This window comes from Ornithorhynchus anatinus, chromosome 3 (genome assembly GCF_004115215.2).
Source record: "Ornithorhynchus anatinus isolate Pmale09 chromosome 3, mOrnAna1.pri.v4, whole genome shotgun sequence".
Classification (NCBI taxonomy): Eukaryota; Metazoa; Chordata; class Mammalia; order Monotremata; family Ornithorhynchidae; genus Ornithorhynchus; species Ornithorhynchus anatinus.
Window position 1 is genome coordinate 140226510 of NC_041730.1, and position 26314 is coordinate 140252823.

Genomic DNA, 26314 nt, shown 5'->3' on the forward strand with positions numbered 1-26314 from the left:
CTCCCCTGTCCCCTATAAATTAGTTTCCATTCACTCGTGGAGAATTATCCTATTTTGCAAAAGGCACAGGTGGGAAGGGGAGCTGGTGGGAAGGTTAAGAAGGAAGTGATCACCCAAGTCCAAACCAACACGACTGACCTTGAAACATCACCAAGAAGTGGGGTCACCGTGGGTGTCACGACCTGGAGAGACCCCACCCCCACCCAACCCACCCTCGCCGAGAGACCTCGTACATCAGTCGTTGGCTATTGGTCATTGGCCACGGGTCATTTTGGAATAGGTCAAGTTAATACTGATAACAATTATGGTACTTGTTAAATGCTTATTATGTGCCAAGCACTGTTCTAAGCGGTGGGGTACAGCCAGGTTCATCAGATCGGACACAGTCCCTGTCCCACGTGAGGCTTGTACTCATAATCTCTATTTTCCAGATGAGGTCACTGAGGCCCAGAGAAGTGAAGCGACTCGCCCAAGGTCACACAGCAGACAAGTGGCAGAGCTGGGATCAGAACCCAGGTCTTCTGATTTGGGCGCGGATCTCGGTGGGTGGGCGTGGATGTCAGCCGTGGTCAGCCGGAGGGACACGAGGGGCGGCCGTCCCTTTGACCCGCCTACCTTAGGGTCGAGGATCCCGGTCAGGGAGGGGATGGCGGTCGGCCGGGAGGACGCGGGAAACGGGGGAATCTGTAGGGGACCGGGCTGCCTAGTCCAGTGTGCTTCCGGGGGATGTTTTGGGTCATTTTACGGCACGATTCCAGAGTCCAGCGACGACTGCTTGCGCGTGGCCTTGGGAGGAGGAGGAGGGGGTGGCGTCTTGCTGGGAAGTGGAGGAGGAAGGTGATGCTGAAAGACATCAATGGGGGCGGGGGAGAGAGCAAAACTGTTACCCATGTGGAGAAAGAACCTCAGGAGTGAGCGGAGCAGACCACCGGCTCTCTGGTGCCATCTTGTCTGCTGCCTGGGCAGGCTGAAAATCACCTCAGGCGACTTTCCTGCCCATCCCAAATAATAATAATATATAATAATAATTATAATTGTATTACATTCATTCGGTCGTATTTATTAAGCACTTACTGTGTGCAGAGCACTGTACTAAGCGCTTGGAAAGTACAATTTGGCAACAGAGACAATCCTTAGCCAACAATGGGCTCACAGTCTAGAAGCGGGGAGACAACAAAACAATAATAATAATAATAATGGTATTTGTTAAGCGCTTACTATGTGCAGAGCACTGTTCTAAGTGCTGGGGTAGATACAGGGTAATCAGATTGTCCCACGTGGGGCTCACATTTTTAATCCCCATTTTTACAGATGAGGTAACTGAGGCACAGAGAAGTTAAGTAACTTGCCCAAGGTCACACAGCAGACAAGTGGTGGAGCCGGGATTAGAATCCACAACCTCTGACTCCCAAGCCTGTGCTCTTTCCACTAAGCCACGCTGCTTCTCAAGTAGACAGGCATCAATACCATCAAAATGGATAAATAGAATCATAGATATATACACATCATTAATAAAATAGAGTAATAAATATGTACAAATATACACCAGTGCTGTGGGGAGGGGGAGGGGGTAGAGCAGTGGGAGGGAGGAGGGGGAATGGGGAGGGGAGGAGGAGCAGAGGGAAAGCGAGGGCTCAGTCTGGGAAGGCCTCCTGGAGGAGGTGAGCTCCCAGTAGGGCTTTGAAGAGGGGAAGAGAGTTAGTTTGGGGGATGTGAGGAGGGAGGGCGTTCCAGGTCACTGGTAGGACAGGGGTCAGCGGCGGGACAGGAGAGAATGAGGCCCAGTGAGGAGGTGAGCGCAGCAGAGGAGCGGAGTGTGTGGCCTGGGAGGGAGAAGGAGAGAAGGGAGGTGAGGTGGGAGGAGACAAGAGGATGGACTGCTTTGAAGCCAAAATTTTTTGATGTGTATAGATATATACATATCATTAATAAAATAAATAGAATAATAGAAATGTACATATATACACACGTGCTGTGGGGCAGCGACGGGAGTAGAGCAGAGGGAAGATGTCTGGGCGATGGGGAGGATGTTAAACGCTTACTGTGTGCCAGGCTCTATTCTAAGCGCTTGGGTGGACACAAGCAAATCAGGGTGGACACAGTCCCTGTCCCGTGTGGGGCTCAGGGTCTCCATCCTGATTTTCCAGGTGAGGTAACTGAGGCCCAGAGAAGTGAAGTGACTTGGCCAAGGTCACACAGCAGACAAGTGGCAGAGCTGGGATTAGAACCCATGACCTTCTGACTCTCAGGCTCGGGCTCTGTCCACTCAGCCACGCTGCCAATCTGCCGGCCCCTATCTCACCCTATGTCCAGCTCCTGGAGGCGGGAGCCTGTCAGCCAGCATTCCCTCTGATCTGTAGAGACCCCTTTTATTCATCCATTCACTGGTAGACAGTGCTGCCTGGTGGAGTGGACAAAGCACGGGCCCGGGAGTCAGAAAGTCAGGGGTTCTAATCCCGGCTCCGCCGCTTGTCTGCTGTGTGACCTTGGACAAGTCACTTTACTTTTCTGGGCCTCAATTCCTTCTTCTGGAACACGGGGATTGAGGGACAGGGACCGTGTCCAACCTGATTTGCCTGTATCCACCCCAGCACTTAGTACCTTGCACTGGGGAAGTATTGTGCAGTACAGTGCAGCACAGTGGAAAAGCAACGTGGCTCAGTGGAAAGAGCCCGGGCTTGGGTGTCAGAGGTCGTGGGTTTTAATCCCGGCTCTGCCACTTATCAGCTGTGTGACTTTGGGCAAGTCACTTAACTTCTCTGTGCCTCAGTTACTCCCTCTGTAAAATGGGGATGAAGACTGTGAGCCCCACGAGGGACAACCTAATGACCTTGTATCTACCCAGCGCTTAGAACAGTGCTTGGCACATAGTAAGCGCTTAACAAATACCAACACTATTATTATTATTACTACAGTGCCTGGCACCTAATAAGCGCTTAGCAAATACCACCATTATAATTACTGTGTCGAGGCCCCTTTCATTCATGAATGCATTTAGGGTTTCACTGGTAGTCTGACAGACAACATTCCCTCTGAGGTGTCTTGTCTTATGCCGTCGAGTCGTTTCCAACCCGTAGCGACACCACGGACACATCTCTCCCAGAACGCCCAGCTCTCCATCTGCCATCGTTCTGGTAGCGGATCCATAGATTTTTCTTGGGAAAAATCTGGCAGCGGTTGACGGTTGCCACCTTCCGCACAGTAAACGCGAGTCTCCGTCCTCGACTCTCTCCCGTGCCGCTGCTGCCCGGCATGGGTGAGTTTAGGCTTGTAGCCGATGGCCTCCCGCTCGCTAGCCACTGGCCAAGCTAGGAATGGAATGGACAGGCCTCTGCTGACTCTTCCTCCCGTAGCTGAGACTGGTAAAGGACTGGAAACTCTCCAGGTGCCACCCTGAGAGGATCTCTGAGTCGTAGAGACCCCTTTTGTTCAATCATCCATTTAGGGTTCCACACTCTTAGTGATGTCCACTGTATCTTTGCTTTTCCTTCAGTCCTCTTTCTGTGTTAATCTCCGCACTTGCCTCTAGACTGTGAGCTCGTGGGCAGGGATTGTCTCTTTTTATTGCTGGATTGTACTTCCCCAAGCGCTTAGTACAGTGCTCTGCACACAGTAAGCACTCAATAAATAAAATTGAATGAATGAATGGTCTCCCCCATTAAACAGAAAGCACGGTAATCATCCACGTCTTTTACTGTACACTACTACAGTGCTCTACACACACCAAGCACCGTACTGACTGCTAAGCACTGTACCGAGTGCTCGGCAGAGAACGATACCGAGGCTTTACTCACCTTCAAGTATCGGGGTGCTCTGGCAGGCCCCGGAGCGAGAGCGGGGTGAATCAAAGACCCAAGAATCCCCCCGACCCCGGTTCCAAGGGGAGGGAAAACCAATCGGAGCGAACACCTGCGTTGGATTCCAAAATAAAAGTTTCTAAACCTCACAACAGGAGACTTTTCGTACCTCGAATGAAGAGGGTCGAGAAAAAACGGGTGCTTAAAAAACCCTCCCCCGCTGGCTGATGGCATTATGCAGTTCCATTATACATTCTTAGCAATCTCTATGCAATCTGCTCCTGCTTCAGACTCTCCAGCAAATTGACCTGGCGACGGCAGTGTCACCTTGTCAACATTCTGGGTGGATTAATATGCAAAATGCATGTGGAAATGAAAGATTCTAAGGTGAAAAACAGTTGGTATTTCAAATGGAAGGCTTTGAAAGTATTTTACTGAGTGTTTACGGGAAAGGATGAATGTCAAACACTCTCTTGTCAGAACCTCTCCTATAGAACCCTGCTAGACTGCAAGCTCGTGGGCAGGGAACGTTTCCTCCAACTCTCTTGTGTTGGACTCTCCCAAGTGCTTAGTACAGTGCTCTGCTCAATAAATACCATTGATTGATTGACTGATAAAGGCCACCTCCTTCGGAAAACCTTCCTGATTGAGAAGCAGCGTGACCTAGTGGATGGAGCATGGGTCTGGGAGTCAGAAGGACCTGGGTTCTAATCCCAGCTTCACCACTTGTCTGCTGGGTGACCTTAGGCAAGTCATTTTTCTTCACTGTTCTCCTGTTCCCTCATCTGTAAAACGGGGATTGAGACTGTGAGCCCTACATGGGACAGGGACTGGGTCCAATCAGATTATCGTGCATCTACCCCAGAACTAGCCTGACACATAGGAAGCACTTAAGAAAATATCATTATTTTATTATTATATCACCTCTTCAGCCATCCATACCACTTAGCTCTTACTTTTATCAATCATCCGGATTTGGATGTGTGTGTTTCTCTAACTGTACATTAGAGCAGTGCTTGGCATATAGTAAGCACTTAACAAAACCATTATTATTATTATTACATTCAATTATCTATCAATTTGACTACTTTGCTTATGAAGACTTTTATTCATTCAATTGTATTTATTGAGCCTTAACTATGTGGAGAGGACTATACTAAGTGCTTGGAACGTACAATTCGGCAACAGATAGAGACAATCCCTGCCCAAAGGTGGGCTCACGGTCTAAACGACTGGCCTGTCTGTCCCATCGGGATTTTCTGGGATTTCTGTTTTGCTTTGCTGTTTGTCTCCCCCGTTTAGACTGTGAGCCTGTCATTGTGCAGGGATTGCCTCTATCTGTTGCCGAATTGTACATTCCAAGCGCTTAGTACAGTGCTCTGCACATAGTAAGTGCTCAATAAATACTATTGAATGAATGAATAGTTTCTGAGCGCTTACTATGTGTAAAGCACTGTATTAAGCACTTGGGAGAGTATAACAATAAACAGACACATTCCCTGCCCACAATGAACTTACAGTCTAGAAGGATACTATCAATCATATTTATTGAGCGCTTACGGTGTATAATGCACTGTACTAAGAGCCTTAGTCTTAATCCCCATTTTACAGATGAGGTCACTGAGGTACCAAGAAGTGAAGTGACTTGCCCAAAGTCACACAGCTGACAGGTGGCAGAGCCAGGATTAGAACCCGTGACCTCTGACTCCTAAGCCTGGGCTCTTTCCACTGAGCCACACTGCTTCTCTAGCCACGCTACTTCTCCAAGCACTTACTGTGTGCCAAGCACTGTTCTGGTAGACATATTCCCCACTCACAACTACTAATTCCCAGTAGAAGTAAATGCCCAGGGCATAAATGATTCTTCTGTCATCTCAGGCTCATCCCTGGTAATAATAATAATAATGATAATAATTCATTCATTCATTCAATAGTATTTATTGAGCGCTTACTATGTGCAGAGCACTTTACTAAGCGCTTGGGATGAACAAGTCGGCAACAGATAGAGACAGTCCCTGCCGTTAGATGGGCTTACGGTCTAATCGGGGGAGACGGACAGACGAGAACGGATGGCGATAAATAGAGTCGAGGGGAAGAACATCTCGTAAAAACCGATGGCGACTAAATAGAATCGAGGCGATGTACAATTCATTAACAGAATAAAGAGGGTAATGAAAATATATACAGTTGAGCGGACGAGTACAGTGCTGTGGGGATGGGGAGGGAGAGGTGGAGGAGCAGAGGGAAAAGGGGAAAAAGAGGGTTTAGCTGCGGAGAGGTAAAGGGGGGGTGGCAGAGGGAGTAGAGGGAGAAGAGGAGCTCGGTCTGGGAAGGCCTCTCGGAGGAGGTGAGTTTTAAGTAGGGTTTTGAAGAGGGAAAGAGGATCAGTTTGGCGGAGGTGAGGAGGGAGGGCGTTCCGGGACCGCGGGAGGACGCGACCCGGGGGTCGACGGCGGGACAGGCGAGACCGAGGGACGGCGAGGAGGCGGGCGGCGGAGGAGCGGAGCGTGCGGGGTGGGCGGTGGAAAGAGAGAAGGGAGGAGAGGTAGGAAGGGGCGAGGTGACGGAGAGCCTCGAAGCCTAGAGTGAAGAGTTTTTGTTTGGAGCGGAGGTCGATAGGCAACCACTGGAGTTGTTTAAGAAGGGGAGTGACACGCCCAGATCATTTCTGCGGGAAGATGAGCCGGGCAGCGGAGTGAAGAATAGACTGGAGCGGGGCGAGAGAGGAGGAAGGCAAATGTTGGCATTTGTTAAGCACTTACTATGTGCTGAGCACTTTTCTAAGTGCTGGGGTAGACACACAGGGGAATCAGGCTGTCCCATGTGGGGCTCACAGTCTTAATCCCCATTTTACAGATGAGGTAACTGAGGCACGAAGAAGTTAAGTGACTTGCCCAAAGTCACACAGCTGACAAGTGGCCGAGCTGGGATTTGAACCCATGACCTCTGACTCCAAAGTCCGTGCTCTTTCCACTGAGCCACGTTGCTTCTCAACCCAACCTCTGTTCTCTCGCTTCTTCACTTTCTTCCGCACTCAGGTTCAAATCATCGTCCTCAATCCTCGATCTACACAATCCCCCAAAACATCTAATGGACACCCCTCTCCTTCCGCATCGAGCGGGATCCCAGGCTCCCAGGCGGAGCCTGGAAAATCAGCCTGATTTTTCCATCAGCGGGGCCTAGCGGACAGATCCCGGCCATAGGAGCCAGAGGACCTGGGATCTAATCCTGACTTCGCTGGGTGACTCTGGGCAAGACACTTCACTTCGTGGAGCCTCAGTTCCCTCCGCTGCAAAATGAGGATTCACTACCCGTTCTCCCTCCCACTTAGTCTGTGAACCCAATGGGGGATCTGATGGGGCAGGGAATGTGTCTGTTCTATTGTTCTCTCCCAATCACTTAGTACAGTGCTCTGCACACAGTAAGCGCTCAGTAAATACCATTGACTGACCGATGATCTTGTATCGACCCCAGCACTTAGTATAGTGTTTGGCACATAGTAAGGGCTTAACCAACACCATCATCATCATTATTACTGGCATATCTGCTCTCTTCCCCCCACACCTCCCCAGCTCACACTCTTTGTTCCTCCCAAAATAGCCTTCCCTCTGTACCTCGCACTCTGTGCTTCCAAGTTCAAGTTGGATACCTCCAACCCCCTCTTCCCGGATCCTCTCTCCGTTTCAGCCAGCCAGGCCAGGGCTCTTCCCATCTTCAAAAGCCTTCTGAAAGCCCCCATCCCCTCCCAAGGAAGCCCTCCCCGACTACTCACTGGGTCTCCAAGCTGCATCAGCCAGGAACCTCCTCCAGGCAATGGCATTTCCTCTGCCCTTGTTCATATTTCTATGACCAGTAACAGTTGTGTTGCCCCTGCCATCCTTGGCATGTAAGCAAATGGGGCACAGAGTTACCTAGATTGATATGGTGACCAATATCTGCCAATCTAATCTGCCATTAGATTGTAAACTCCCTGAAGCCAAGGTCTTTATCTTTGACTTCTACTGTACTTGCCCAAGCGACTAGTACAGAGCTTTGTGCTCAAAGAACATGGCTGACTGAGGCAATAGTAAGTTTAGCCAAAAGTCGAATGAGTGATGCGTGACTTAAATCTTCTTCAGTGCGTCTTTTTTCTTTTTTAAGGTATTTGTTAAACAGTCCGTTAGTCCATCATATTTATTGAGCACTTACTGTGTGCACAGCACAGTACTGAGCACTTGGGAGAGTGTGATATAGCAATAAACTGACACATTCCCTGTCCACAATGAGCTTACAGTCTAGAGGGGGAGACAGTCATTACTATGTGACAAGAACTGTCCAAAACACTGGAGAAGACTCAACCTAATCAGATTGGACACAGTCCCCGTTCCACAGTCTAAGTAGTAGGGAGAACAGATCTCCAACCCCAATCCCTTCATATCCTTTTCGAGAACAGAGTCGTCCTCAGATCCAAGATCCCGATGTTAGCAGTGTGGCTGCATCCATGAGTGTGGATGGATGTCTCTGGGAGAGACTCTCTCGTCCACCGTGCCCAAAGAGAGTTGGGGGCCCCTTTTCCCGCCCCCAGACAATGAGCCCCGCTCAGAAAGCGATGAGGGGGAAGGAGTGACCCACCTCCAGCTGGAATTGTGCCTTCGCTAGTGGGGATGGTTTGCAGGGAGCCATCCACACTCCCTGACTTGATCCCCCTGTGCCCAGAAGCAGGCAAGTCAAGACGAGGTGAATAAAGCAGCACGGTCCAGTGGATAGAGCATGGCCCTGGGAGTCAGAAGGACCTAGGTTCTAATCCTGGCTCTTCCACTTGTCTGCTGTGTGATCCTGGGCAAGTCACTTTACCTCTCTGTGCCTCAGTTCCCTCATCTATACAATGGAGATTAAGACTGAATTCCATGTAATAATATTCGTATTTGTTAAGCGCTTAGTATGTGCAGAGCCCTGTTCTAAGCACTGGGGGAGATACAGGGTAATCAGGTCGTCCCACGTGAGGCTCACAGTTAATCCCCATTTTACAGATGAGGTAACTGAGGCCCAGAGAAGTTAAGTGACTTGCCCACAGTCACACAGCTGACAAGTGGCAGAGCCGGGAGTCAAACCCATGACCTCTGAGTCCGAAGCCCAGGCTCTTTCCACTGAGCCACACTTGTGGACTGGGTCCAACCTGATCCACTTTGTTCCTACACCAGCACTTAGTACAGGGCCTGGCACATAGTAAGCGCTTAACGAATACCATTAAAACGAAAACAAACCAAACGAGGGAGAACGGGTGCAGCCCTATTGAGTACTTTTAAACAAAACCCTCCATCAAGTTTACCCAGAAGCCTCTCCGACGAAATAACCGCTACCGTGGCATTAAGTGGAGATTTGCGCGATGAAAAGCCTTAGTTAAATCAATGAAGGTGACACTTCCCCATTGATTACCACCCTTAGCAATCAAATGATCAATTATCATAAAATAGCTTCGAGGTGCTTGGAGTGGAATGAATGAACTTAGAATGCAATTGACTTGGACTCAATAAATTAGATCTAAACAACAGCTCATTCCCTCCACCCGGCGGGGTTTCTGCAAGTGAGTCAGGCTCAGGCAAGAAATAATAGGGAGAGGTGAATAATTAATACAAACCGAATTTACAATGTCATCCTAAAGTGGGTTAGATTTAGCTCATCGGCAGTGGATTGCACCAGCTAGGCTCTGAGCCTTTCCTCTAGCCTCACCAACTCTGCCCCACCGCTTTCCCATCACAACCTTTTAACCTGTCATGTCACACACACCTCCGACCCCCCCAAATTCTCGCCCCAACTCCAGCTCCTCACCCGCTACTGGGCCCTTTTTTCTCTAGGTCCACCCACCTGAATCCCAGATTCCCTCTCGATCTTCCAACCCCTATGTGCAAAAGTCCCCAAACAACATCTCCCTTCCGCCGAACCGTCATCCCAGTTACCATGGCTCAAAGGCTTCCTCCCTGGCCTCCCTGCCTTCGGCCTCTCCCTGTTTCAATTTCCAATCCCCGCTGCTGCCCAAATGGTCTTTCTGAAGATTCTCTCAGCCGCCATCTCTCTTCTCCTCCAAACCTGCCTCAGGCTCCTCAGGTCTCTCCACATCAATCCACTTGGGGACAGAATTCCCTGTGACAGACGTTTAATAATAATAAATGCCAAATTTGTTAAAGTACTTACTATGTGGCAGGCCATCTACTAAGTGCTGGGTGGAGTAAGCAAATTGGGCTGGACTCAGTCTCTGTCCTACATAATGATTAATAATAATTACGGTATTTGCTAAGTGCATACTATGTGCCAGGCACAGTACTAAGCGCTGGGTGGATACAATCAAATTGGGTTGGACACAGTCCCTGGGTAATGTGGGGCTCACAGTCTCAATCTCCATGTTACAGATGAAGTAACTGTGGCCCAGAAAAGTGAAATGTCTTGCCCAAGGTCACACAGCAGATAAGTGGCAGAGCCGGGATTAGAACCTGTGACCTTCTGACTCCCAGGCCCGGACTCTATCCAATGAGCCACGCTGCTTCCGTTTACAATGTAAGGAACGGTGGGGTGTGACCAAGACGGTCCGAGTCTGATCCAGGGGGTCTTGACCCCTCTCTTCTCCCAGCACCCAAGGCAAGCGGCGAGCAAACATAACGTCATCTTGCGAGGAGGCAAGACCCCCGAGGGTCTCTGCCAGATTTTGGCACCAGAGGGCCCGTGAAGCCCCTCAGCCCCTCGTCGGAAGCTCATCCAGAAACCTGCCCGGCTGGGAGCCGGAGCCAAGGAGCCCTGCCTCATGGAACCACCGGGCACTACTTGTGCTGAGCTTGGGGGCTGCCCAGCTAGGTGAGGGTGGAGGTGAGCGTCGGTTGGGGGAGGGCAGGTCCCAGAGGGACAGAGGCAGGCTGCTCATACCTTCCCACAGCAGCTGTGTGAGCCGGACCAGGGATAAAAGCTGCTCCCGCGGGCTCTCGGACCCCTCCATTCCCTCTGAGAAAAGACCATGGTAACCGCCGCCTTTCTTCCTGCCACTCCAAGCATGCTCTGGGCTCACCGGGCGGGGGATAAAATCTGCTCCCCGATGCTCTTGGACCCCTTCATCACCTCTAAGACTTTGATCTTATTTTGTGTATCTTTTGGGTTGTTTAAATGTCTCATCATTTCTGACGTGCCTGTCTCCAATCCCTTCACCCCACTTAAACTCTTAGATTACTCCCTTCTCTCCTTCTCCAACCCAGCCCGCACACTTTGCTCCTCTGGTGCTAACCTTCTCACTGTGTCTCCATCTCGCCTATCTAGCCGCCGACCCCTGGCCCACGTCCTGCCTCTGGCCTGGAACGCCCTCCCTCCTCAAATCTGCCAGACAATCACTCTCCGCCCCCTTTCAAAGCCCTGTTGAAGGCGAATCTCCTCCAAGAGGTCTTCCCAGATTAAGACCCAGTTTTCATCTCCTCTCCCTTCCACATCACACTGACTCACTCCCTTTGCTCTTCCCCCCTCCCCACCCCACAGCACTTACGTCTATATCTGTCATTTATTTATTTGTACTGATGTCTGTTTCCTTGTATTGATATCTTGATGCCTGTTTAGTTGTATTTTCTCGATGTCTGTCTCCTCCCCTCTAGACTGTGAGCTCGCTGTGGGCAGGGATTGTCACTCTTTACTGCTGTATTGTACTTTCCCAAGTGCTTAGTACAATGCTCTAAACACTGTAAGCACTCAATAAATATGTTTGAATGAACTGAGTGAACTGATTGAATTATGAGTCCCTTAAGAAACAGGGACCCTGTCTAATTCCTTCCTATTATTCTTTCCCAGCGCTTAGTTCAGGACTCTGCACATGGTAAGTGCTTAATTAATACTACTACTACTAAAATAATAATAATAATAATAATGTGTGCTATTTGCTAAACAATTATTATATGCTAGGCACTGTACTAAGCTGGAGTAGATATAAGCGAATCAGGTTGGACACAGTCCCTGTCCCCCATGGGGCTCACAGATTTCACCCCCGTTTTACAGTTGAGGGAACTTAGGAAGAGAGAAGTGAATAGACTTGCCCAAGGTCACTTTCATTCATTCATTCAATCATATTTATTGAGTGCTTTCTGTATGCAGAGCACTGTACTAAGCCCTGGGGAGAGTACAATATAACAAAAAGCAGACATTTTCCCTGCTCACAACGCATTTACAGTCTAGAGGGGGAGAGAGACATTAGTAGAAATAAATACATTACAGGTCCCACAGCAGACAAGTGGCAGAGCAGAGATTAGAATCCAGGTCCTTCTGACTCCCAGGCCCGTGCTCGACCCTCTAGGCCACACTGCTACTATTCCTACTCCTAGCACTACTACTTAATTACCGTGTACCTACCCCAGACCTTAGAACAGTGTTCGATACATAGTAAGCACTTAACAAATACCAGAAAAAAAAGCAGTCCTCCTACCTCACCGCACTATTTTCCTACTTCAACCCAAGCCACACACTTCACTCCTCTTATGCTAACTTTCTCACTGTACCTCAATCTCATCTATCTCACCACCCACCTCTCACCCTCATCCTGCCGCTGGCCTATGAGCCCGTTGTTGGGCAGGGATTGTCTCTGTTGTCGAATTGTACATTCCAAGTGCTTGGTACAGTGCTCTGCATACAGTAAGCGCTGAATAAATATGACTGAATGAATGAAATGCCCTCTCTCTCATATCCAACAGGCAATTACTCTCCCATGCCTTGATGCCTTATTGGAGGCCCATCTCTTCCAAGAAGCCTTCCCTGACTAAGCTCTCCTTTCTTCTTCTCCCACTCCCTTCGGTGTCACCCTGACCTGCTCCCTTTATTCATTCCCCCTTTCTGCCCCACACCACTTATATCTGTCATTTATTCATTTCTATTAACGCCTGTCTCCCCGCCTAGAATGTAGGCCTGTCGTGGGCAGGGAATGTGTCTGTTTATTGTTGTTCTGTGGTCTCACAAGAGCTTAGTCCAGTGTTCTGCACACAGTAAGCACTCAATAAATATGACTGACCAACTGACTGAGTACTACCACTATCACTTCTAATATTACCAGACTACTTCTTCTACTCCTGTGTCCAGCTGGGCCAAGGAGGTCAGTCCAAAATCTCCCTTCAGGAGAGGGTCAGTCACTGATTCAGCAGGGAGAGACGGCAGGACAAAGGCTTTAAAAATCTCTTTCTTCCCAGTGAGCAGGGAAAGCATAAAGTGATGTGGCATTGTCTTGGAGAACACACACACCAAAGCTTCCAAGCAGGCGTGCAGAGAGGTGGCCTGAAGGAAGCGTCTGCCCCTTTTTGTGTTTCTTGGCATGTGTGTTCCTGGACACTGAAGTGAATTCAGCCGGTGAGTTTAATTACCGCGTGAGATGCCTTGGAAGGGGTGGAGTGGCCAGGGTCTAACGTCGGCTCCTAAAATGTGGTTTCGGCCAGGTGCTCAATGTTACCTTTAGCCATTTTTTTTCTGGTATTTGTTAAGCACTTACTATGTACCAAAAACTGTAATTATTAATAATAATAATAATAATTGTGGTATTTAGTGCTTACTATGTACCAAGCACTGTACTAAGTGCCGGGGTGGACACAAGTAAGTCGGGTTGGAGACAGCTCCTGTCCCACTTGGGGCTCAAAGTCTCAACCCCCATTTTACAGATGAGGTAACTGAAGCCCAGAGAGGTGAAGTGACTTGCCCAGGGTCACACAGCAGACAACTGGCAGAACCGGGATGAGGACCCAGTCAGTCATTCATTCATTCATTTGTATTTATCGAGCGCTTACTGTGTGCAAAGCACTATAATAGGCACTTGGAAAGTACAATTCTGCAAAAAAGAGAGACAATACCTGCCCACACCGGGCTTACATGACTCCCAGGCCCTTGCTGTATCCACTACGCCATGCTCTAAGCACTGGGGTAGGTCCAAGCTAACTAGTTCGGAGGCAGTCCCTGCCACACATGGGGCTCACAGTCTAAGTAGGAGGGAGAACAGGTATTGAATCCCCACTTAATAGTAGAGGAAACTAAGGCACAGGGAAGTTAAGCCACTTGCCCAAGGTCACATAGCAAGCCAATAGCAAAGCTGGAATTAGAACCCACGTCCGTGCTCTTTCCACTAGGCCATGTTGTATTTCATTTATTCAGAAAGTTCATCCCAGGATTCATTCAATAGTATTTATTGAGCACTTACTATGTGCAGAGCACTGTACTAAGCGCTTAGAATGTACAAATCGGTAACAGATAGAGACAGTCCCTGCCCTTTGACAGGCTTACGTCTAATCGGACGGGCTTACAGTATATTTTCCCCACTTCCACTCCGCCCTTGGACGCCCTTTCCCTCCTGCTTTTAGTAAAGATTTTATCTGTTCATCTCCACTGTCAGGGAAGGGAACAAGTGGCGTGCCCCTGTTGCCCTCTCCCAAGCACTTAGCTCAGTGTCTCACGCTCAGAAAGCAGATGCTCAGTACATTATCACAATGCCTGAGAAGCAGTGTGGTCTCAAGGGAAAAGCACAGGTCTGGGAGTCAGGGGACCTGGGTTTTAATCCCAGCTCTGCCACCTGTCTGCTGTGTGACCTTGGGCAAATCACTTAACCTCCCTGTGCCACAGTTTCCTCAACTTTAAAATGGGGATTCCATCCTGTCCTCCTCCTTCTCAGCTCAACACTCTCCAGCACAAGAAGACAGATGGATTACAGTCGTCTGAGGAGAAGGAATGAGGGAACTCCGCCTGCCAAGGCCAATCTCCCCTTGTGGGCAGGGACTGTGTCTGTTTATTGTTCTACTGTCCTCTCCCAAGTGCTTAGGACAGTGCTCTGCACATGGCAGTTACTAAATAAATACAACTGAATTGAACTGAATAAAAGGGCAAAACCTGGGCGTCGTTACCTGGTGGCCAGGGGCAGGCTGGCACTGGCCAACTCTCAGGCTCAGACGGGCAGACAGGAAGCACAGAGTTTGTTCTGACCCCACTGAGCACGTTACTGACTGTAAGCTCACTGTAGGCAGAGAATGGGTCTCTTTATTGTTCTATTGTCCTCTTCCAAGTGCTTAGTACAGTGCTCTGCACACAGTAAGCGTTCAATAAATACAATTGAATACGACTGAATGAATGAAGGTATCAGGGAAGAAATGGCACATACCATGCGTGTGCATGCCCGCATGCATAGTCATGCTTAGATTGTAAAACATACACACACACACATACACACACACACCTCATTCTTAGATTGTCAACCCCTTATGGCCAAGTTCTGTGTCTATAGCTCATCCGTGTAGTTTTGTCCCAGTACTGTCCCAGGACAGTGCTCTGCACATAGATTGCACTCAAAAAATACTATTATTATTACCACAGTATTTTTTTAAGGTCTTTGTTAAACTTTCATTCATTCATTCATTCACCCATTCAATCATATTTATTGACCGCTTACTGTGTGCTGAGTATTGTACTACGCGCTTGGGAGAGTGCGAAACAACAATCAACAAACACATTTCGGGCCCACGATGATAGATGGGGGGAGATGGGGGGGAGACAGACACTAATAGAAATAAATAAAATTATTCATTCAATCATAATTATTGAGGGCTTTCTGTGTGCAGAGCACTATACTAAGTGCTTGGAAAATACAATTCAGTTACAGATATGTACCTAAGTGTTGTGAGGGTGGGAGCGGGGGAGAGCAAAGGGAATAAGTCAAGGCGATGCAGAAGGGAGTGGGAGATGAGGAAAAGTGGGACTTAGTCTGGAAAGGCCTCTTGGAGGAGGTGCCTTCACTAAGGCTTTGAAGAGGGGGGAGAGTAATTGTCTGTCAGATTTGAGGAGGGAGGGCGTTCCAGGCTAGAGGCAGGATGTGGGCCAGGGGTTGGCAGTGAGACAGGTGAGATGGAGGCCCAGTGAGATGGTTAGTGCTAGAGGAGTGAAGTATGTGGGCTGGGTTGTAGAAGGAGAGAAGCAAGGTGAAGTAGGAGGAGGCAAAGTGGCAGACTGCTTTAAAGCCAATGGTGGGGTGATTTTGTTTGATGCAGAGGTGGATTGGCACCAACTGGATTCTTCTGAGGAGCAGGGCATCATGTCCTGAACGTTTTTGTAGAAAAATGATCTGGGCAGCAGAGTGAAGTACGGGAGAGGCAGGAGGTTGGGAGGTCAGCAAGGATGCAGGATAGAATGAGTGATTGTATTAATGTGGAAGCAGTGTGGATGGAGAGGAAAGGGCAGATTTTAGCTACGTTGTGAAGGTGGGACAGACAGGATTTAGGGATGCATTGAATATATGGATTCAATGACAGAGAGGAGTCAAGGAAAATGCCAAGGTTATGGAATTGTGAGACAGGAAGGATGGTGGTGCTGTCTACAGTAACAAGAAAGTCAGGAAAGGGTTTGGGTGGGAAGATAAGGCACTCTGTTTTGGACATGTTACGTTTGAGGTGACGGGAGGGCTTCCAAGTAGAAATGTCTTGAAGGCAGGAGGAAATGCAAGACTAGAGAGAGGGAAAGAGGGATCAGGGCTGGAGATGTATATTTGGGTATCATCGCATAGTAGTGGTAGTTGAAGCCATGGGAGGGAATGAGTCCTCCCAAGGGAGTAGTTGTATTAGGGGACCCAGAACTAAACCTTGAGGACCTCCACAGTTAGGGGGTGAGAGGTAGGGGAGGAGCCCATGACGGAGACTGAGAATGAACATTCAGAGGGGTAAGAGGAGAACCAGGGGAGGATAGAGTCAGCGAAGCCGAGGTTCCAAAAGAAAGGGGTGGTCCACAGAGTCGAAGGCAGCTGAGAGGTCAAGGAGGGTGAGGATGGAGTAGAGGCCATTGGATTGGGAAAGAAGGAGATCATCAGTGACCTCTGAGAGGGCCATTTTGTGGCCTGAAGGGGATGGAAGCCAGATCGGAGCAGGGTCAAGGAGAGAATTGGAGGAGAGGAATTTGAGGCAGCTGGTGTAGACAACTTACTAAAGGAGTTTGGAGAGGAATGGTAGGAGGGAGATGGGTGATAACTGGAGGGAACCGTTGGGTCAAGGGAGGGTTTTTTTAGGATGGGGAGAAATGGGCATGTATGAAAGCAGTGGGGAAGAAGCCATTGGAGATCAAACGGTTGAAGATGGCTGTTAGGGAGGGGAGAAGGGAGGGGGCAAGAGTTTTGATAAGTTCTGAAGGAATCGGGTAGGATGTGCATTTGGAAGCATTGGCTTTCTGACGTGAATATCTATCTATAATTCTGTTTCTTTATATTGATGCCATTGATGGCTGTTTACTTGTTTTGATGTCTATCTCCCCTTTCTAGACTGTGAGCCCATTGTGGGCAGGGATTATCTCTCTTTGTTGCTGAAATGTACTTTCCAAGCACTTAGTCCAGTGCTCTGCACACAGTAAGTGCTCAGTAAATACGATTTAATGAATGAATGAATGAATGAATAGGGGAAGATTCTAAGATGACCACAGTCTGTTCTGCCTACCAGGTGGCCACACTACTAGACCATAGACTGTATGTTCATCGTAGGCAGGGAATGTATGTGCTATATTGTTGTGTTGTATTCTCTCCAGGTGCTTAGTACAGTGCTCTGCCTTCAGTAAGCACTGGTTAATACAACTGATTGATTGATTGATTGATTCAGCACAGTATTCTGCACATAGTAAGTGCCCAATACAGTCCTCTATACACAGTAGGAGCCCAGATGGTTCTGTGCCCGCAGTAAGCACTCAACACTGTATTCTGCACACAATAGGTTAGCCAGCGCAATGCTCCCAGGACAGCTGCCTGCATACAGTAATGATAATAATAATAATTATTATTAATAAAAAATAATGATTATGGAATTTGTTAAATGCTCACTATGTGCCAGGCACTGTTCTAAGCCGTGGTGTAGATACAAGATAACTGGGCTGGATGCACTGTGACTGCACTGTTCCCACACGGGGCTCACAGGCTTAGTCCCCATTTTACAGATGAGGGAACTGACGCCCAGAGAAGTAAAGTGACTTGCCCAAGGTCACAGAGCAGACAAGCATCAGAGCCACGATTAGAACCCATGACCTTCTGACTCCCAGGCCCATGCTCTATCCACAACACCATGCTGCTAAGTAGGAAGCGGTAACGTGATGTGCAGCCAGTAGGAGCTCAGAAGAGCGTAGAGCCCCTGACAGGCGGCCAGGGGTAGTGAGAGACCGGAGCGTGGTTCAGCAGGGAGGCGGTGTTTGCAGTGAAGGCCGGCGACCCGGGGACCACTTACCCGCTGGTGCGGCGGCGGCGGGGGCGGGGTGGCGGGCCCCATCGAGTCTTGGAATTCCGCCAGGTTGCCGTACTCCGCCGTACCACCCTTCAGGGGCAGAGGCGGGGGCATCGACGGCCCCTCCGGGCTACTCGTCCCGTTCAGCTCCAAACCTGGATAATGGGCACCACGGTCAAGTCCTCGGGGATTTCCTCTCCCGCTCCACCGTTTCCTCCCACCCTCCCCTCTGTCCCCACGGCCTGAAAATAGCTTCAAGCTCCCCGCTCCTCTGGCTCCTCGCCACCTACTCCTATGCCCCTCACTCCCCAGCCTCTTCTCAACTCCCCCCTCACTCCTCACCCCCTCAAATCCTCGACTCATTGCCCAGCCCCTCCTCAACCCACCTCCTCACTCCCCACACCCTCCTCATATGCTTTCATTCATACTTATTGAGCGCTGTGTGCAGAGCACTGTACTAAGCGCTTGGAAAGTACAATTCAGCAACAGAGACAATCCCTACCCACTCACTCCCTAGCCCCTCGTCAAACATCCCGTCACTCTTCATCAGCCCCCAGATACCTCTCTGCCTCCCCAGCAAGACCCTGCAGGCTCCACAAAGCAGACCAGGAAACAGGGACTAGGCCGGAACCCGGGTTCTAGTTCCACGCCGCCAATGACCCGCTGGATGCTCTTCAACAAGTCACTCAGACCCTTTGGGCCTCAGCGATTCCCTCTGTCAAATGGGGATTTGAGGCCCGTTCTTGCTCCCTCTAAGACTGTGAGCCCAGGGTGCGGCAGGGACTGGGGCAGCCGAATCCTCCAGAGCGCTCAGCACAGTGCTCGGCACACAGGAAGCTCTTAAAGTAACCCGGTACCAGGAAGCCCCGGTGATTAACCCCCCGGTTTTCCAGAGGGAGGCAGCCGGCAGCGCTGTGCGGGGTGGAGGGGGGTTCCCTGGGGCAGAGCAGGCTGATCGGTACTGACCGGCCTGGAGGCTGAAAGAGAGCTTGGTCCTTGGTGTGATGGGTGGGGGCTGGGAGGCCGGGGAGCCTGGAGATACAGAGAGTCGTCTTTCGCCCAGGGCGTTGATGACTTGGCTCTTTGGTCTCTGGGGCCTCAACGGGCTGATCTGCAGGCAGAAAAACATGAACAGCTCAGAGATTGGGGCGGGACAATTTCCTTTCCGGACTTCCGGAGCAGTGGATTCTGGACAGGGGGCCGGAAGACTTGGGTTCTAATCCCGCCTCTGTCACGGGCCTGCTGGGTGACCTTGGGCAAATTTGTTAAGTATTTACTATATGCCAGGCTCTGGGGTGGATACAAGGTGATCAGGTTGTCCCACGTAGGGCTCAAAGTCTCAACCCCCAATTTACAGATGAGGGAACTGAGGTACAGGTACGTGAAGTGGCTGATCAAGGTCACAGAGCAGACAAGTGGTGTAGCCAGGATTAGAACCTATGACCTTCTGACTCTAGGCCCAGGCTTTATGCACCATTCCATATTGCTTCTCTTCTCTATCATCGGTCCCTGTCTACTTGTTTTGTTTTGTTGTCTGTCTCCCGCTTCTAGACCGGGATTGTCTAGAATTGTTGGGTAGGGATTGTCTTTATCTGTTGCTGAATTGTTCTTTCCAAGTACTTAGTACAGTGCTCTGCACACAGTAAGCGCTCAATAAATACAATTGAATGATTGATCGAATGTTAAATGGGGATAAGATGCCTGGGCTCCTTCCCCAGTAGATCGTCAGCTCTGGGCGGGAGGGGGGCTGTGTCTTATCTGGCTATCTTCTCTCTCGTTGAGCACTGAGCACAGTGCTTGGCAAAGAGGAAGAACTTAGCAAGCAGTACCATATGGTCACCAAATCCAGTTCTTGCCAAATCCAACAGTCTCTACTTCATCTTAATCCCCCTCGACCTCTCAGCTGCCATTGACACTGTGAACCACCCCCTTCTCCTGGAAACATTATCCAACCTCAGCTTCACTGACACTGTCCTCTCCTGGTTCTCCTCTTGTCTCTCCGGCCGCTCCTTCTCGTCTCTTTCATGGGCTCCTCCTCTGCTTCTCACCCCCTAACTTTGGGGGTCCCTCACTGTTCAGTTCTGGGTGCCTTTCTCTTCTTCATATAAACCCACTCCCTTGGAGAATTTATTCACTCCCAAGGCTTCAACTCCCACCTCTAAACAGCTGAGTCCAGGCCAGCTGGTGACCTGCTGTGTGACCTCAGGCAAGCCACTTAACCTCCCTGGGTCCCAGCATCCCTATGTGTAAAATGGGAGTGAGATAATAATAAATGCAGCATTTGTTAAGTGCTTACAATGTTCAAGGCATTGTACTAAGTACTGGATTAGATACAAATTTATCAGGTTGGACAGAGTCCCTGTCCCACTTGTGGCTCACAGTCTTAATCCCCATTTTACAGATGGGGTAAATGAAGCCTAGAGAAGAGAAATGACTTGCCAAAGGTCACCCAGCAGCCAACTGGTGGACCTGGAATTAGAACCCAAGTCCTCTGAATCCCAGGTCCATGCTCTAACCAGTAGTCCACGCTGCTTCTTTATGGGACAGGGACTGGGTTCAATTTGGTGGCCTCAAATCTACTCTAGCGCTCAGCATTTAGTAAGTGCTTAACGAGTGCCCAAATTATGATTACACGGTGCTTGATAGTGTCCAGCCCAAGGCCTGGAGGCAGGACAGCTTTTGGAAAGAGCAAAAATGGATGAGCTGTCGCGCCGGATACACGGTCTCAACTCCCCTCCCTCAATGTCGTGCCTTCTGACCTCCGGGTGGGCTCCTCTCTCAGAATCATCCCTCGCTTTAAATGTCTCCTCAGAGAAACTTTCACTCTCTTAAAGGTCACACTGTCTGTTGGCGACTCCCGTCTCTACGTTCCCAAGTCAGAGCTGTGTGTGTCGGCAGCTCGGGTGACATTTCATCCTTGCCTGTCCTTCAACAACGAGGCAACAGAGCCAAAGGGATTGGTCTTATTAAAAAAGGACCTCAAGGACCACCTCCCCAGATGAGTCGCCCATCACGGAGGAGAGAGACAGAGACAGAATCTGTGGGGGCAAAGGGGACACGTGGATTCCGAATGGTTCCCGGACACGTGTGGCTGGTTTGGGAAAGGAGAGGAGGAATCTGGGTTGTTTCCAGACAAACAATTGTATTTATTGAGCGCTTACCGTGAACAGAGAGCTCTACTAAGCGCTTGCGAGACCATGATATAACAGAGTTGGTAGATAAGTTTCCTACCCACAATGAGTTTACAGTCCAGAGGGGGAGACAGACATTAAATACAAATAAAGTGTGTGGCTTAGTGGACAGAGCCCGGGCTTGGGAGTCAGAGGACGTGGGTTCTAATCTCTGCTCCGCCACTTGTCTGCTCATGACAGTGAGCAAGCTACTTAACTTCTCTGTGCCTCAGTTACCTCATCTGTAAAATGGGGATTAAGACTGTGAGCCCCGTGTGGGACAACCCGATTACCTTGTATCTACCCGAGCGCTTAGAACAGTGCTTGGCACACAGTAAACGCTTAACAAAAACCACAATAATTATTATGATTATCATAAAATCAATTAGGGAGGTGGACAAAAGTGCTGTGGGGCTGATGGAAAGGGGAATAAAGGGAGCAATTGCAAGTGCAAATGTGACACAGAAGGGAGTGAAAAAAGAGGAAATGGGAGCTTGGTTCAGGGAGGACCCGTTGGAGGAGATGGGCATTTAAAGAGGGGGGAAGAGTCACTGTCTGTCAGATATGAGGATGGAGGGCATTCTAAGCCAGAGGCAGGACGGGGGTGAGCGGTGGCAGAGAGTTAGAGGAGAACGAGATACAGTGAGTAGGCAGCTGTGTGACTTTGCTAAAGTCACTTAACTTCTCTGTGCCTCAGTTACCTCATCTGTAAAATGGGGTTTAAGACTGTGAGCCCACGTGGGACAACCTGATCACCTTGTAACCTCCCCAGCGCTTAGAAGAGTGTTTTGCACATAGTAAGCTCTTAACAAATGCCATCATTATTATTAGAGGAGCAAAATGTGCAGGTCGGGTTGTAACTGGAAAGCAGCAAGCAGAGAGCAGCCAGGTTGTAGTTGGAAAACAGTAGGAAAACAGGAGGGGTGAGGTGATTGAGTGTTTTAAAGCTGATAGGAGTTTCTGTTTGATGTGGAGGTGGAGGGGCAACCTCTGGAAGTGTCTGAGGAATGGGGAAACATGGCCTGAACGTTTTTGTAGAAAAATTACAAAGGCAGCAGAGTGAGGTAGGGGTTGGAGGAGGGGGAGACAGGAGGCAGGGAGGTCAGTGAGGAGGTTGACACAATAATCAAGGCAGGAGAGGATAAGTGCTTGGATTAACACAGTAGTGCTTTGATTGGATTTTAGTGATGTGAAGGTCGAATCGACAGGATTTAGTGATAAATCGAATATGTGGGTTGAATAATAATAATGATAGTAATTATGGTATTCGTTAAGTGCTTACTATGTGCCAACTACTTTTCTGAGCACTGGGGTAATAATAATGTTGGTATTTGTTAGATACAAATACCAGGTATTTGTATACCTGGAGATACCTGGAGATACAAGGTAATCAGATTTGCCCACGTGGGGCTCCCAGTCTTAATCCCCATCTTACAGATGAGGTAACTGAGGGAGAGAGAAGTTAAAGTGCCTTGCCCAGAGTCACACAGCTGATTAGTGGCAGAGTCAGGATTAGAACCCATGACCTCTGACTAGTAACTGAGGGAGAGAGAAGTTAAAGTGCCTTGCCCAGAGTCACACAGCTGATTAATGGCAGAGTCGGGATTAGAACCCATGATCTCTGACTCCCAAGCCTGTGCTCTTTCCATTAAGCCACGCTGCTTCTCCACAAGAGAAGAGAGAGAAGTCTAGGATAATGCTAAGGTTGCAGGCCTACGAGACAGGAAGGATGGTGTGCCGTCTACAGTGATGGGAAAATCAGGGGGAGGACAAGTTTGGATGGGAACATAAGGAGCTCTGCTTTGGACATGTTAAGATGGAGGGGTCGGTGGGACATTCCTGTAGAGATGTTCCGAGGGCCAGAGGAAAGGCAGAGAGGGTGAGAGATCAGGGCTGGAGATAAAGATTTGGGAATCATTCACAAAGAGATTGTAGTTGAAGCCATGGGAGCGAATGAGTTCCCCAAGGGATGGGTGTAGACGGAGAATAGAAGGGGACCCAGAACTGAACTTTAAGAGACTCACACAGTTCGGGGGTGGGAGGCAGAGGAGGAGCTCGTGAAAGGGACTGAGAATGAGTGGCCAGAGAGATGGGGGCAAACCTGGAGTGGACGATGGCAGCCATTTCCGGAAGGGACCCGTGGATTCTGGTTGCCGAACTGTACATTCCAAGTGCTTAGTACAGTGCTCTGCACAGAGTAAGTGCTCCACAAATACTATTGAATGAACGAATGATTCTCCAAGGACCCGACCGTCATGCAGGGCCTGAGGGGGAACCGCTGTGCCCCGCCCCCCACCCGGCCCCACGCGTACCGTCTCGGAGAGGATGACGGCCTCGGCGGGTGCCAGTGGGGCCTCGTTATCCCTGTCCGGGGTCTCGTGTTGGCGGCTGCTCCGCTTCTCCTTCCTCCGGTCCTTCCTGTCGGCCAGGCCGGGGCCTCCCGAGGCCGGGCCGGGGGACAGGCCGGGGCCGGCAGCCGTGCCCAGGGACCAGTCGTCCAACAGCAGCTCCTGGGACCGCATCTTCCGGGGCAGCAGGGGCTCCAGCACCAGCCTGAGGGGGGGCACGGCCCACGGCTCAGAGGGGGAGACCGACTGACGGGGATCACTGCCCTCCGCCCGGACCACACCCCTTGACCCCTCAGACCCTTGACCCCGAGGTCCCTTGACCCCTCTCCCTGCTAACACCAACGGTCACCGAGTCAGAGCGAGGGCCACCACGATCTCTTGCTCTCGACCTGTCTGCTCCCTGCTCACCCCTCCCCAGCTCCCGCCCCCTTCCCGGTCTTGTCCCACTCCCATCCCCAACCTGCCGCCCTGCAACACCCTCCATCCTCATATCAGACAGGCAATGACTTCCCCCAAGTTCAAAGCTTTAATGAAGGCACATCTCCTCCAAGAGACCTCCTGTGACTAAGTCCTCTTTCCCTCTTCTCCCACTCCCTTCTGAATCGCCTTGACTTGCTTCCTTTATTCATCTCTCCCTTCCTGCCACACAGCACTTACGTCCAGATCTGCAATCTATTTATTGATATTAATGTCTGTCTATGCTTGACTGTAAGCTCACTGTGGGCAGAGAATGTGTACTGTTATATTACTAAACTGTACTTGCCCAAGCGCTTAATACAGTGCTCTGCACACTGGAAGGACTCAATAAATACAATTGACTATCTAATGATAGTAAGTATTATTATGGCATTTGTTAGGTGCTTACTACATGCCAGACACCGTACTGTGTGCTGGGTGGGTAGAAGTAAATCAGGTTGGACCGAGTCCCTGTCCCTTAAGGGGCCCCCAGTCTCAATCCCCATTTCACACATGAGGGAACTGAGGCCCAGAGAAGTGAAGTGACTTGCCCAAGGTCACATAGCAGACTAGTGAAGCAGCGTGGCTCAGTGGAAAGAGCTCGGGCTTTGGAGTCAGAGGTCAGGGGTTCGAATCCCGGCTCTGCCACTTGTCAGCTGTGTGACTGTGGGCAAGTCACTTCACTTCTCTGTGCCTCAGTTACCTCATCTGTCAAATGGGGATTAAGACTGTGAGCCCCACGTGGGACATCCTGATTATCCTGTGTCTATCCCAGCGCTTAGAACAGTGCTCTGCACATAGTAAGCGCTTAACAAATCCCAACATTATTATTATTATTAGTGGTGGACCCAGGATCAGAATCCACGACCTTTTGACTTGCAGGCCCGGGCTCTAGCCACTACACCATGCTGCTTCTGTTAAGCAGCATCTCTCTCTCTCTCTCCCTTCTCTCCTCTCTCACACTCTCTCTCTGTCTTTCTCTCCACTGGTGGGGCAGAGCACCCAATCCCACACTCCGCAGATCATTCAGTCCCCGGGAGGCCCACGTCTGAGGACAGGGACGCAATGGCCCTCGGTCTGCCGATCGGGGCCTGGCCCGGCGTGGGGATGACCTTTCCCTCCCCTCCCCTCCACACCACGGAGCCCGGCCCGACAGCAGGTGCTGGCCCTATCCCCGCCCCTCCGGCCCCGTCCCCCCCGTCCCCGTGTCCCTCCGGCCACACTCACCCGTCAGAGCCGGGCCGGGAGGGGGTGCCGTCCGAGGACACGGAGGACACGGAGGCGACGGACAGCGGGCGGGACGAGGAGGAGGAGGACGAGGGCATGGTGAAGGAGCGGACCATGGAGCGCGGGCGGAGGCCTCGGCGCTCCTCCAGGCTGGAGGCCTGCGGGCACACGGCATAGAGGCACAGGGGCTGCTCACGCCGGGGAGGGACGGGAGAGCCAGGGGGCGGTGGGAGGAGGGTGGGGGCTTTGGAAAGGGGATGGGGGAGGTGGGAGGAAGGTGGGGGCGGTGGGAAGGGGGTGGGCGCGGTAGGAGGAGGGTAAGGGCATTGAGAGAGGGGGTGGGGCTGGTGACCTCGGCGGTCCTCCAGGCTGAAGGCCTACGGGTCCAGGGCCCGCTCACGAGGGGGCGAGTGAGGCAGGGGGCAGCGGGAGGCGGCCTCGGTGGTCCTCCAGGCCGGAGGCCTGCAAGCACACGGGCCATTCACCGGGGGGTGGGCCAGGCGGGAGGGGGTGGGCGGCAGGTTTGGCAGTTGACCAGGCTAGAGGCCTGTGGGGAGAGGGACCGGTCCCGGGGGAGGGAACGATGGCAGGGGGTCAGTGGTGGCAGCCGCCTCGGTGGTCCTCCAGCCCGGGAACATGTCACCCCACTCTGTTACATTATTCTTTCCCAGGTACTCAGTATGCTGCTCGGCACACACAATAAGCACTGGATAAATACCACCGATGGATTGATTGATGGGTTGAGTGGCTCAGGAGAGATCAAGAGCCCGTTGCTTTGCTTCTTTGCCTCTCACAGAAGTTGATGGTGCTCAGTACAGTGCTAGGCACTCCAGTAGGCATCTAGTATAATGCTCTGCATACAGGTGGTGCCCAGTACAGTGCCATGCACTCCAGCTGTCTTCTAGTATGGTGTTCTCCATTCAGGTGATGCACGGTACAGTCCTCTGCATTCCAGTAGACATCCAGTAGAGTGCTCTCCATATAGGTGGTGCTCAGTACAGTCCTATGCGCTCCAGTAAGCATTCAAGACAGCGTTCTCCATACAAGTGGGGCCCAGTACAGTGCTACACACTCCAGCAGGAACCCAGGACGGTGTGCTTTGCATAAAG

General features: G+C 50.6%; 1 protein-coding gene and 1 non-coding gene across 3 annotated transcripts in view; both read right to left on the reverse strand.

Moving 5' to 3' along the window:
* Positions 1 to 451: 451 nt before the first annotated feature.
* Positions 452 to 26314, reverse strand: part of DOCK1 (dedicator of cytokinesis 1) — a 395003-nt gene continuing 369140 nt past the window's right edge. For both annotated transcript variants that reach the window (XM_029059688.1, XM_029059687.1), the window contains exons 48-52: positions 25206 to 25363; positions 23487 to 23727; positions 18971 to 19115; positions 18008 to 18159; positions 452 to 843 (exon numbers count right to left, since the gene is read on the reverse strand). In XM_029059688.1, the coding sequence (XP_028915521.1) occupies positions 742 to 843; positions 18008 to 18159; positions 18971 to 19115; positions 23487 to 23727; positions 25206 to 25363 (798 nt within the window). In that variant the 3' untranslated portion in view covers positions 452 to 741. The remainder of the gene's footprint in view (positions 844 to 18007; positions 18160 to 18970; positions 19116 to 23486; positions 23728 to 25205; positions 25364 to 26314) is intronic.
* On the reverse strand, positions 25998 to 26111 carry MIR1365 (microRNA mir-1365). The gene has a single exon (NR_034760.1). It is a non-coding gene; the product is annotated as a microRNA mir-1365 (primary transcript).